Here is a 13497-nt window from a genome sequence, read left to right on the forward strand (position 1 = left end):
AAAAATATTTAAAAAAAGATGTTGAAAATCTCTTTAATTCATTTAAAACATTTATTTAGATGTTTTTGTGGTAAATTTGTACTATCATAAATAATGTAAAATGCTAAAAAAGGTCATGAGAGTATTCGAAATGGAATAAAACCTCATTTAGTCCATCGTTCAAAAGATCTTTCCAAAGCACCGTTCTAACGAAAACGACGTATTATCGAATTTCGGAACAAAATATTATAAATTATTGGGCTAAGATATTGACTATGTACTTGTCAGTCGTGAATTTTTATATTTTGAGTATTAAACCAAACTTTTGATAAGTTTGCACTGTGAATCGGAGCATTGTCTTCGATTCCCACTAAGAACCGTCTTGAAATTCCCACTAAGGACCATCTAGATGCTCTGCAAATGGCTGCAGATTAATTTCCAATGTTTTAATATAATGCTATGATGTTAGAAGATCAATAGTAAAGTGCAGAGGCACTTGCCCATTGCAGCAAAATATTTCCACGCCATGTGCAACTAACACTGAGAATCCTTGCGCAACTCATGTCCAGTCATCTGGACCATTCATATTTCAATTCTCTTCATTGCTAAATACAGCTCTTTGCGTTTTCAGTCCAAATAGCAAATGATTTAACTCGCAACATTCTTTCTGACTCGAATTTTTTGTTTCATTTTTCGATGTGCCATTGTATCTTTTTCCAAAATCTATCTACAAATGCTTTAATACCGAGACCCCATTACTTTTGAACTTCACGAAAAGTCATTTGTAGGGTACCCAAAGATTTGGGTCTAAAGGTCATCGCGTTTATTCGCTACACGCAGCCTCCCAGATCTAAGTTTTTCTTTATATGTACATAATCTAGATAAAAGTCGATAATGGATATCTACGTTTGGTTAAATAATAACCGATACTTCTAACCTCATTCGTTTGAATTTCTTTCGTTTTCAGCATTTCAACTGTGTGTAATACCGAAGAATTGTTTGCAGAGCTAAAATCGTCGAAATATGACATTACCTTTTAAATTTCCATATGCCGGCGTTCTGGCATAGGGGTAGCGCGTCTTCCCCATGACTTTGGTATCCTGGGTTCGAGTCCCGGTTTGGGCACGGTTGTTCTACCGTTGTTCTCTCTGTGAGATGTGTGAATGTGCCTTCCTGTAAAAAGGGGTTGTGCAAGCGAATGAGTGATGGTGATAGCTAAGTCGTACTCTTGGCCCTAGTTGGAGCTTCTATAGAAACAAGAGACTCTTCCCCACAGGCTTAAATCGCTGTCTACGTAACAGCGGGCTTGTCCATGGCAAGTGCCATAGGAAACAACAACAAATTTCCATATGCTAATAAGAAGTTGTAGAAGCCATTTATCGAATCTATACTTTTTGCAAGAAGTAAATTTCTGTTTTTATTCAAAAAATTAGTTTTAGTATATCAAATAAGAAAACTGTGCTTCAATTACAGCAGTTTTTAAAAAAGTTTTTGATTATGCTTATATAATTCTGCTGCCATAATTTTCAATTTTAATGTCAAATGACGTCAATGCAATTTCACAGGGTATTTGAAAAATTTTACAATATGTTCACCAGTCGAAACCGTCTGGTTACGTAATTCGTAACCGCAATAGTTTTTAACAAGAGCCGCAAATGGCGTTCTTTTGTGAATATGTATAAACGAATATATAAAAGATGCTTTTGATATTTTACACGATTTTATACATCTTATCTTATTTCATGCTTGTTAAAGTAGAATTTTGCAGTCAACGGGATATTAACTTACTTTCTGATATACTAGTGTATTGAAATTTTATACGGATGTATGTTTTCAGATAGCAATACAATATTTTCAATATATAAGTATTCATTTATCCATGCATTTTACTTAAATTTTAATTCTGTATGAAAGACGTCTTCTATCAGTGAATTTGGAAAAAATAAGTGATCCAAAATTCCATAATATTTATAAAAATAAATTATTAAACATATTAAAAACTAAAAAGCATAATATTATACAAATAAAAAAATTAAACACGTTTTCATAAGATCATTAAAAATGGGAAATACGTAATGTCTTTATCAAAAAAGTCAAAATAAAAACAGAAAAAAGTTAGTTATTAGAAACGATGCTTAAAATATCTTAAACCACGATATTTATTATAAGAAATAATTCAAAATTAATATACAGTATAAATGTGAAAAAAATTTAATTTCGTATCAACTGTTTCTGTTACCACCCCATGCATTTATAATTTTGATTTAAAATTCTAATTCTTGATAAAAAAAAATATTTTTTACTTTTTTAAGAAAAAAGCATGTTTTTTAAAAGTTTTTTTACTCGATCGTTTTATATATTTTAATAGAAATGAATTTATGGATTTATTAGAACTGAATATTACCATGTTGTAAAAATAAGTTTCATTATTTTTCGTTCGTTAATTTTGGTAGCAAATGGTGAAATATGAAAACCGTCAATCATAATGAAGTCACTTATCATCCGCGTTTGACGTTCACGGACCGACTATGTAAAGTACCTACCTACCTATCTAGATAAAGGAATTTTTATCCTGACCAAAAATACATAGGCATTTCCATTACAAAGATAGATCTGATCTTCATAATGGAATTCTTTTCCACTATCTTACAGAAGATTCCAAGGGTGGGGTTTGGGAAAGTCATTTTTATCATTTGTTGCTTTCCCAAAATACTCGAAGGGGAATAAAGAGATTAGGACAAAAATGTTATTTCATTTCGGTCTTGTTCTTTGTGTTTAGTCGAATAGATATGTCAACAGATGGTATTGTTTCATTTGTTTTTTACTGAGCATTTGTTATGCCAAACGTTGCAGGCAATAAATATTTTTTTAAATTCAGCTTAGAGATTTTTTTTAGTTGCGCTTTGAAGACATTGTTACCACATTTGATTTTTGACGTTCGTAGAATGATTTGACATCAGAAATTTAGTTTTAATCTTTTAAAAGGATATTTTAAAACTTGCTTAGTCATGAGCAATGGTTTCCATCTTTTATTTTCATTTGTACTCTTTGATTGGTCTTTGTAAAAATCTCGTTTTTGCTTTTCCAATTACCCCACAAAAAAGTTTTATTAACAACAAGCCGTTTCAGGCGATCAACTAGTTCGTGCAGATAATAACTTATGCCTTAAATCTTTTATACATAAATCGAAGTTCACGATTGCCGGAACAAAGTATCTTTTTTCAAGTTTTTGGAGACATAAAAGTTTATTATTTTAATAGTTTTATGTGTAGTTTGTTTCTTACGTACAGTATGAGTTTTCCTGATGGAATTAAGTCCAATTACATCATAGTACTACTAAAACGCAACATTTTCTGTAATCCGTCTTCTAATTGCACGTAGTCTTTCGAGATGCTGTAACTCCACTTTCTTAATCCACACTAGCTGTTTTTGATGAACAGATGATTAGCCATGAATATTATTTTTATTATTTCCAATGAAATTTCTGATATATAACTTAGTGTTCGATATTCGCCCAAGGAAATATTTTTAAAAATCAAATTGTGGCAGACATCAAATCCGTGTTATTTTAATAGTCTTATATATATCTATTCTGATCCTTGTGCATATAAATCATCGTAACACAGTGAAATCTCACAACCTCCAAGTTCTATTAAAGCGTTGCAAGATCATCCATATTTTAACTTTCACACATCTCTTTCGCTTTCTTATTCCTTATGTGGGATACACAGATAATAATCAGAATAGTTTTAATTTAGGGTTAATAATGGATTAAAAATCGTTTCGTTATATTGTTACAAATCTGTAATGTTGCTTCTCAGTACGGTTAGTGCAATCACTGGAAAGACAATTTTCGATGAGCTCTGTTGGATGCTGATCGGATGCCGAATCAGTGATCTCAGGGCTTGGAGACTTGCCGGAAAATTTGGCGACAAAATAGATAATACTGGAATCTTCCAGAATTTTAGCGATTGAGCCAATAGGAACCGATATATGCCTGCTTGTTCCAGAACCTTCTCTGTCCGCCTCCGGGAAATATGAGCCAGCAGTCTCAAACAAGTCAGTCGTGAAAAGAGTCAACGGCGAATAATTACTTTGTGTGGAGCTCAAGCGATTGCTGAATTGAGCTGTGTGCCGAGTCCTGGTATTTATTGTAGATGCAGCATCGAGTCTTATTTAATAAAAGTCCTCCTCCATTACTAAAAGGACTGCGTTTCTTCATCGACCAACAAATCGTCAAAAGAACGCCGGAAATTCCGTAACAATTTGTCAGAAGTGGAGTTTGATTGGTCGATGGTTATTACCACAGCAATGGAAGAAGAAATGAAGAAGTTTCTGGAAATCTTAGTTAGCCCGTTCAGCGAAAGGAAAAATGCGATGCAAGGAATGGAAGCTGGACAAGAGAAACTTGCGGAAGAAATGGACTGCGTTTCTTCATCGACCAACAAATCGTCAAAAGAACCCCGAAAATTCCGTAACAATTTGGTGTGAGAAGTGGAGTTTGATTGGGCGACGGTCATTAACAGAGAAATGGATGAAGAAACTTCTGGAAATTTTGATTAGCCAGTTCAGCGAAAGGAAAAATGCGATGCAAGAAATGAAAGCCGGACAAGAGAAACTTACGGAAGAAATGGACTGTGTTTCTTCATCGACCAACAAATCGTCAAAAGAACCCCGGAATTTCCGTAACAATATGTATATTTTATGAAACAATAAAAGCAGTATGAATTTCAGACTAGTGGCGTATCAATGTAAGCTATTTTTGAAAAATAAGCAATATGTATATATAATTCCAAAATTTAGGATTGCATGATTCAAATTTACACGATTGCACGATTTAAATTTGCTGGTATCATTGAAAAGCTATATACCGGGTGCGGCATAAATTCGTGCTAAGTTCAAAAAATCATAATAAAAAAAATAATGCTCGAAAAAAATTGCGGTTTGCGGGAATATGTTCAGAGAGCCTTTGGAGATTTTGTTATTTTCATTAAAAAATGTATTTAAAAATGACCGATAGATGGCGCTTACACGCATTTCAAACTTCCTCGAGTCTGAAAAATATATTTTTGGTTATTGCTGTTGTATGATATATTGGCGCAAGAGCATATATGGCTATACTGCGCCGATCAATCGGTAAAATTATAAAGGAATACATTTTTGGAATCATGTCTGTCTTTCCTTCTATCTAATTGAGACGAATATGATAACTCAAAAACGAGTTAAGCTTGGCGGATGAAATTTAATAATAAATAGATAAGATCTTATTAGTCAATTTTTTGTCAGATTTAATTCTTTTCTCTTTATTTTGCAATGAATCTTCCCAATGGTGATTCCATTAAATTTAAAATGAAGTCAATAATTTAATAGAAAATCCTTTGCTTAATACTAAATTAATGCAAATTCTTTTCATTTCTTAAAGTTAAGTGATATATATTGTCATCTAAGAACTCTCTAAGATATTTTTACTCTTAGTAGAAATATGTTTGCCACTTAGTTTACCAAGAATTAATCAATCAATTAATTTGACAAAAATAATCTAAGAACACTACTTTTACCTATCCTACTTACTTAGAATGTGCATCCAATAAAAGTTTTACTGCAACTTTTCGCCATTTGCCAATAAGACGACCGGGGCGCCTTTTTCGATCTGAGGGTAAAAAATACTTTTTGGAAGAATCGTGAATATCAAAGTAATGCATAAGAAATGTGTTCGATATTAAACCAATATTCCCGATGATACAGCTGGTCGAAAAAGGCTGCTATTGTGATAATATACTGCTAAATTATAGCGGAAAAACGTTGAAATTTCAATTTATTTGTATTGAAAATTTGTTAAAAATTTTGGTAAATCCACTTTTTAATAAACATCTACTTCTGTAAGAAATTTCGATTTTTGCTACTTTCCGTACAGAGGCATTTGAGAGATTTTTTTTTCTTATCGTGTATGCCGCAATTTACAAATATTATACCAGAAATCAAGCATTATCAGGTTAAGAAAAATGTTGATATTTTTGATGTCGAAACTATTCATACCTTAACCCCAATTTTTTAATGAAAATATAATATATATATCTAAGTAAAAAGAGAAAAAAAAAGAAATGTTTGTTTAGTTTTTATACTATGTGAAATATCATCTGGAAGATATTGCTATCATATAATAGATATGAAATATAATCTCTGTTATGATAAGGCACTGTTGTAAGCAAGATAGCACAGATAAACTAGCCCATGTTGTAAATTTCTTGATAAAAGTGTTGCCATACAGCGTTGCGGAATATTCTAGATCTGCTTAAATTTTTAAGGGATATAAATTTCTAATGTATGACATTTTATCTCTAAAGTATAGGGAAATTTGCTTAACAGTAACTTCTCTATATCTTATCACTTTTTTTAATCCATGTTAGTATTTTTTCACAGCCATTATCAAATGGTGTAGAATTTCACAATAAAATATTTATTTTCTAATTGTATTGTATCGAAATGTGAAAAAATAGTTATAAATGGAGAGATTAAAAAGACATTTTTGTGATATTCTTCTATAATTATATTATCCATAATGCTGTTATTAATATATCATTCTATCACTTTATAATATGAAAACGTTTTATTATTATCACAAGTGGAGTATGTTTTATAACGATTACAGAGCTTCAATACCCTTTAAAATTGTTTTAAAGTTTTTTTTCTCAATCTCTACATTAAGAATTCGACAGACAATGAAAATTGAAGAAAATTAATAATAACGAAGAACGGGGACAGAAAAGATGTTATTTCTGTTCGGGGGTCATCTCCAGAAGGCATCAAAATTTACTCACTGCGCAGAAGCGGATGGCGAAAATGGAAGATTTCTCCCACTGAGTTTAGTAGTGGCTAGCTTATTCTGGCTGCAGATCAGACTTGACGCATGGCCTTCGGTATAATGTCCCTCCCTCTCTTTCCTGCTCACGCCTTTGTTCTCTTGATTTGATTTTCTGCGATTCTCATTATTTGTATTTTATTTCTAATTTCTGTTTCGTTTTGGTTCAAAGGAAACTTATTAGTTTTAATAAATTTCCATTTTCTTTTGTTAAAAGTTACTCATTGGTAAATAAACATGCATTGATAGTTTTCTAAAATTCAATGCAGATATAATTAAAAATCTCAGCCTAATTAAAAATAAGGCTGTTTTTTAAGAAATGCATTTCATTTTGTGTTCTCTTGTCAAATAGTTTTTGCAGCATTGTTCGTTTCTAAAATGATCATTTGTCATTGGTTATTACTGAACAAGTTATTATTGATTTAGTATTAAATTAATCGAATATAATAATATCAAAAAAGATTTTTAATTAATAAAGTATATTCTCATTAAGTCATTATATCTAATAAACATATTGCTTAATTGATATAAAAGCAATCTATTAACTAATAGAGAATAATTGTGATTTAATACACCTCAAAATAATTATCGAATATTCATCCAAGAATTAAGGAAAAAAACTATAAAAATCGAAAATGATGGTTATATATCATCGATATCTATTAAATAATATAATATAATATCATTTACAAGAACTCAAGGAAATATCCAAGAACTGTTCTTGGAATTTCATTTATCATTGTTTATAATTGATGCCAAACTTCATTATATTTTTATAATGTTCTTATTGCCATGCGTGAATTTTTTTCTAAAATAATAAACGAATATCGATAATTTTACATCGCTAAAATATAATAAATTATGCTACCATTGCTTTAAATTTCAGCTAACGGACCAAATTTACGATCCAATTTCAGCAATTGCTCTATAATTTATCTATAAATCGCCAATTCTAAAATACTGGGGCAAAAGAATTAATCTATTTTTATCAATACATTTTTATATAATCAAATATAACGCATGCAAATATTGACATATTTAACATGAAATTATAATTTCAAACTTTAAAAATTTCGAAACCTTATTTATAAATAACAAACTGAAAAAAGAATTTTTAATAATATTCGTTAACATTTTTATTAAATATAAATAAATCATAATAATTTTACAGCTAAAGCTAAATACTGTTACAACACTGTAATACCGTTTCCCTACCAAGTTAATCTCATAGTTGAAAAAAAAGATTTACAGTATTTCTTAATGGTTGCTAAGTGGGAAATTCAATGATTTCTAAACTTGGCGAGAAAAATATAAAATTTAAAAATACAAAAATTATGTACCTATTACAATTTCGAATCGAGAACGAAGATTCTTCTGGAAAATTTTGAATGATTTCACATACTATCGGTAAACTTATATATAAATTCGAGAGCTTGGAGTGACTCAGATTTTCTTGCTGACATATTCTGATTCTTGCTGTACTTTCTGTACATCTGCATGTGTTTTTGTAACCTACGTTCAGTGATTTCTAGAACATTCGCGAAATTAAACGTAATTCTTCATTATCCATTGTATTGGAGTATTTACAGATTATGTACACCACAGAGCAAATTTTCGTAAAAAATACACATTGGAATTGATTGAAAAACAAATGACAGTTTCATCTGATGAATGGAAATCTCACTGTTGTTACGCACCCTAGCCTGTAATCTAGGATCATCTAAAGAAGAACTATCCTTGAATGCATATCTAAGGTAACTGTGCCTTCTATTTCTTCACTTAATTTTTCTGTCAGAATTGGGCTAAGAATTCATAACTCTCCAACAATTAAATAGAAACTATTATCGGTGATTGGTGCTGTGGTTTAGTGGTAGATTCCTGGTTTCGGAATTGGAGTGTCCTTAGTTCAAAATCCTCTTCTGCTAAAAATTTGCTAGAAATGCAGGCTAGTGCAGGTTAAATCTGTTGAAATTAAATTTTCATCTGTTGAAGTATATGAAAGATTAGATTGTAGGTTTCGTATGAATAGAGTCATTAAACCACTGTCCCTAAATATGAAGTATGTTCTTCATACATCTCCAAGTCGAGGTATCAATTTCTTTCACTAGATTTCATTGGCTTAAAACTAGACAAAAACAATGAAACAGAATTCCGAAAACCTACATTTCGAACCATAAATAGAAATAAAATTAAATTTTAATCGCAGCAAAGTGCTTTTATAGTAAACTGTTTCTGATGCCAACAATAGTCCTCTTACATCTCCAAGTTGAGACATAAATTTTTTTCACTAAACTTAATTGTTTTAAGACTAGATAAAAACAATGAAGTAGAATTCCGAAGACCCACATTTTGAACCATAAATGGAAATAAAATTAATTTTCAATCGCGGCAAAGTGCTTTTATCATAAACTGTTACTTTAGCCGCCGATTCTCCACTAAAAACACACTATTTCACAACTTAGAAAGTCATTCCTTTACCGAAACCATAAAATTACCTGCGTTTTAAACCTAATTTTATTTCATTGCAGCCATAAAAGCGCCGTCAACCTGTTTACAAAACCCTTTCTCCTAAAAAAGAAAAAAAGGAAAAGCGCTCACTTTTTGAATCTAAGACGATTACTCTCTCTGTGTTAGTTTCTCAGAAATGTTTAATACGTTATCAAGATGCATCGTCCCTGACAGAAGAGAAAAATAAAGCAACAGAAAAATGTTCTTTGAAATTACTTTCTCCTCCTCCTCCATCCCAAAATAAAACGGGCTGAGGAGGAGAAAATCCCGGCACTTTCACATCCTCACGGCAAGAACTTCTGCACGTCTGAAAAATGATTCGTTGCCATGACAACAGGGATTTAGACGTCCCCAAATATCTTCCGAGTTCTCTGAAAACGAAGATCAACAGAGGAGAGTTTTTAGGAAGGAAGCAGCAAGATGTCGTCATCTGGACGTGTTCTCCATTCAAGGAAGTACTGGATGAAGGATAAAAAAGTTTTTTTTCTCAAAAACTCGCCGCTGGGAAATCTACATAGCATTTTATTGTTGTTCTGAGAGGAGCTCAAATATAAAGGTAGGGAAAAGGAAGGGGTACAGGTAACAAGTTGCATCGAAACAGGAAGCTCGGTTGCTCTATTTTAATGTTTTTTGTCCGTGGTTAAAAATGAAGAAATGGTTGGAATAAAAAACAAGAAAGCAGATATGATTATAAAAAAAGAACATTCCTTTCGATTACTTTAACATTTTTTCCTTGTATCTAATATATAAAAGAGAAAGTTTGAGATATGCTTGATATGCTACTGGACTGACAAATTAACGAACATCATATAAATCGAGTCATATATTATATTTGCTATTTTAATTTATCGTTTAATCATCATCATTAGTTGTTTAATTCAACAGGAATTTGATTAATTCGTTCTCAAAATTCAGTAATTAAATAAATATACACTTAATTTCTTATTTTATTTGCATATGTCACAGTTATAAAAAAATGTCGTTTGCAAAAGAAACACGTACAGCAAAATATACGAAATTTTAATACAACATATAAGAACAGTGGCAACAACATGCATTCATTTTAGAATAGATTTAGACAGGTGTTTTATATCAATAACATGGTTTTGCCCTTTTGACATTAGACGTTTTGATATAACGGTGGGATGTAATAACAATAACATTAACCTATGTCTTTTGAATCATTTCTTAAAATCCAGCCTTTTAGGACACATATTACAAATTTAACGAACATCATATAAATGCAATCTTATACAATATTTGCTAATTTAATTTATAGTTTAATCATTATCATCATGATTATTCGTTTAATCAACACGAATTTGATTAATTCTTTTTCAACATTGAATATTTAAATAAATATACATTTAATATCTTATTTCATTTGCATATCGTCACAATTATTAGAAAATCTCATATGTAAAAGAAACACATATAGCAAAATGTACTAAATTTTGATGCAAAGCTAAAATCATTGCAACATTTCGCATTTGCAACAACTTACATCAATTTTAAAATGGATTTAGATAGGTATTGCATCTATAAAATGATTTTGCAAATTGGACATTCGACATTTTGATATAACGTTGCCAATATACTAACAAAAACGCATGACTTTTGCTTCGTTTCTTGAAATCCAGCCTTTTAGGGCACATATTATCAATTCATTTAAATACAAAGCTCACGGTAATATTTAGAAATATTCGGGGGAAAAAAGAATTCAACTGCCTAAAGCAAAACACGACTACATACGCAATTATCAGACTCTCGTTCCAGAAGCTGTCTGGAGTTTTATTAAAAATCACCCTTCTTTATTGTAATTTTCGTTTTGACATTTCTTTTAGTCTGTTTGTGGATGCTCCCTGGATGTTTTCACCTTACTTTTTTGCATTTATTCAATTTTGATGGCACCAATAGAGAGCAGCAATTTACAACAGTCACAAACTTTAAGAATTTCGTTGATTCATCGTTTTGTTCTATGAAGTATTCTGTAAACATAGTAATCTTTTAGGATTTTTCGTTGCATAATTTTTCGGACTTGAAAATATTTATTAACCGATAATTTGTCGAATTAGATTCACTTTCTTCATAAGGAAGATAATTTCAATGATTTCGTTGTTTGCTATTTCTACATATTTCAATTTTCTTATTTATGTCTACTGGCAAATATAAATAATCTTTAAAAAATTTTCTTTCTTATGTATTACATTAACTTCTTGAAAATATAATAAAATGTGAGGATTTTCTAAATATACGTCTACCATTTATATTACTGATTATGGAAAGACAACTTTCTAATTCTTTTTGTGTGCAAAATAACATTTCAAGAAAATTGAAGTTTATTTTTTTTAATATGTAGAAATTCATTAGAAAAGATCAGTTCATGATATGTGTTGTTTCTTTTTCTCTTTGCCAATAAAGAAAGATAATATCTTTTCTTGTTATTTCTAACAGGAAACAGAAATTTAGTATTTGTTTTGCATCAAAACATCAGATTTCGTTTTGTGTAGAAAGATCTATTTCATTTTGCTGTTGATTTGAAAATGTATATGAATTACTGCAGCTAAAATTTTTATATCTACTTTGTAAAATGAGATGGAAATTTTGCGAAGCATTATATTATAATATAAATGTTAAAATTTTAATCCAAAAAGATTTTATAAATATTGAAATACAAAATTATTAAAATGATTGCAAGCCTTAGTTCTTCTGATTGTATTTCAACTTACTGCAAATACTTCTTTTTTATTATTTTGCTTTTTTTTCTTTCATGATCAATTAATCGTTTTCTGGAAAGCAACTTGATTGAAATATTTCCTTGTGTGCCACGTGCTTTATAATCTGGAGCTGAATGTATCACAATCTGCTTTCATCAAATTTTGCACAAAAATAATTTGCGAAACTAGCAAGTATTCAAAATAATTACACTTTCGAAATTGATAAAAAAAAATCAAAAATAAATATAATTATGGAAAAAGAGCGTTTTTAATATACGTAGTCAGTTAATATATGCACTTCAGTGATTCACTTAATTAAGTCAATATATGACTAATTTATTGAGGAAATAACTTGATGCCATCAATTTTAATTCTAATTTATTCATGATATTTTGTAGCCAATTTTGCAATCTGCAAATATTTCGCTGTCGCAAGCAAGAAGATAATTTGTTTCAGAAATATTGTGAAATAAACCAAACTTACTTCCCCTTAGTTTCTTCGGAAGCTTTTAAACATACAACGAAACATTTTGTATATAACTTACATATGCAACGAATTTTTCAAAAAAATTCTTTATGTGGAAAGTGATGTAAAAATTTTATATTTTTGAAATAAGGCGAGATAGTTTTAAAGACGTCCAGGCTAATAAACGTATACTGAACAATGACATGCATATCTTTGAATTATTTGACTTCAAACTAATTTTGTTGTTAACCAATATACCAATATTTTGTTTTTAAATTTTTATCCAACATAATTCTGTGTGTTTTTATTTCAGGATAAGTTGTTAGTGCGGTTAGAGGAACACGAACCTGAACAAGCCCAAACTCAAGATGAAGAAGTGAGTAAAAAAGTAATTTCTGCAGTCGCACTTTTCACTCCCCCCCCCTCCTTTTTTTTATCCCTCTACTAGATTGATTTTACTATAGCAATCAGCAGTAAACGTTCTTCCATAGAAATCCTCATCTAAATACTAAAACATTTCCAAACTATTTTGTAAACATCTTCATTTTCTCTTGTACAAAGTATTGCAATTAAATCAATTTTGTTATGGTAATCAATATTCAAAGTTCTTCCATAGAAATGCGCATCTAAATACTAAAATATCCCCACTCCATCAATTTATGAACACCTTCATTTTCTTCTGTACAAAGGTTTAATTATCCTAAAATTAAACCTCGGATTTTGATCAATTTTTATGTCATAGATCTCTCTAATTCGAAAGAAAAACATTTTTTGTGGATTATGTTTTGTTTGTGAACACTTTAACTCAATAACTGAAAGAATTGTCAAATACATTTTAAAATGATCCTTTACAATAGTGTTACGAATTCTGTAAATTGGTGTAATTTGTCTTATGATAATGAATGTTATATGTATCCCATTGTATTTCAATAGCAAGTCGCCAAATTGGCGAGATATTGGCTCATTGGC

At 30.3% G+C, this 13497-nt stretch overlaps 1 protein-coding gene across 2 annotated transcripts in view; it reads left to right on the forward strand.

Annotated features, from left to right (window-relative positions):
• LOC129980901 (uncharacterized) overlaps nt 1–13497 on the forward strand; it is a 78171-nt gene that overhangs the window by 43676 nt on the left and 20998 nt on the right. For both annotated transcript variants that reach the window (XM_056091374.1, XM_056091373.1), the window contains one exon: nt 12842–12904. In XM_056091374.1, coding sequence (XP_055947349.1) covers nt 12842–12904 — 63 coding nt within the window. The remainder of the gene's footprint in view (nt 1–12841; nt 12905–13497) is intronic.

Source organism: Argiope bruennichi, chromosome 8 (genome assembly GCF_947563725.1).
Source record: "Argiope bruennichi chromosome 8, qqArgBrue1.1, whole genome shotgun sequence".
Taxonomy (NCBI): Eukaryota; Metazoa; Arthropoda; class Arachnida; order Araneae; family Araneidae; genus Argiope; species Argiope bruennichi.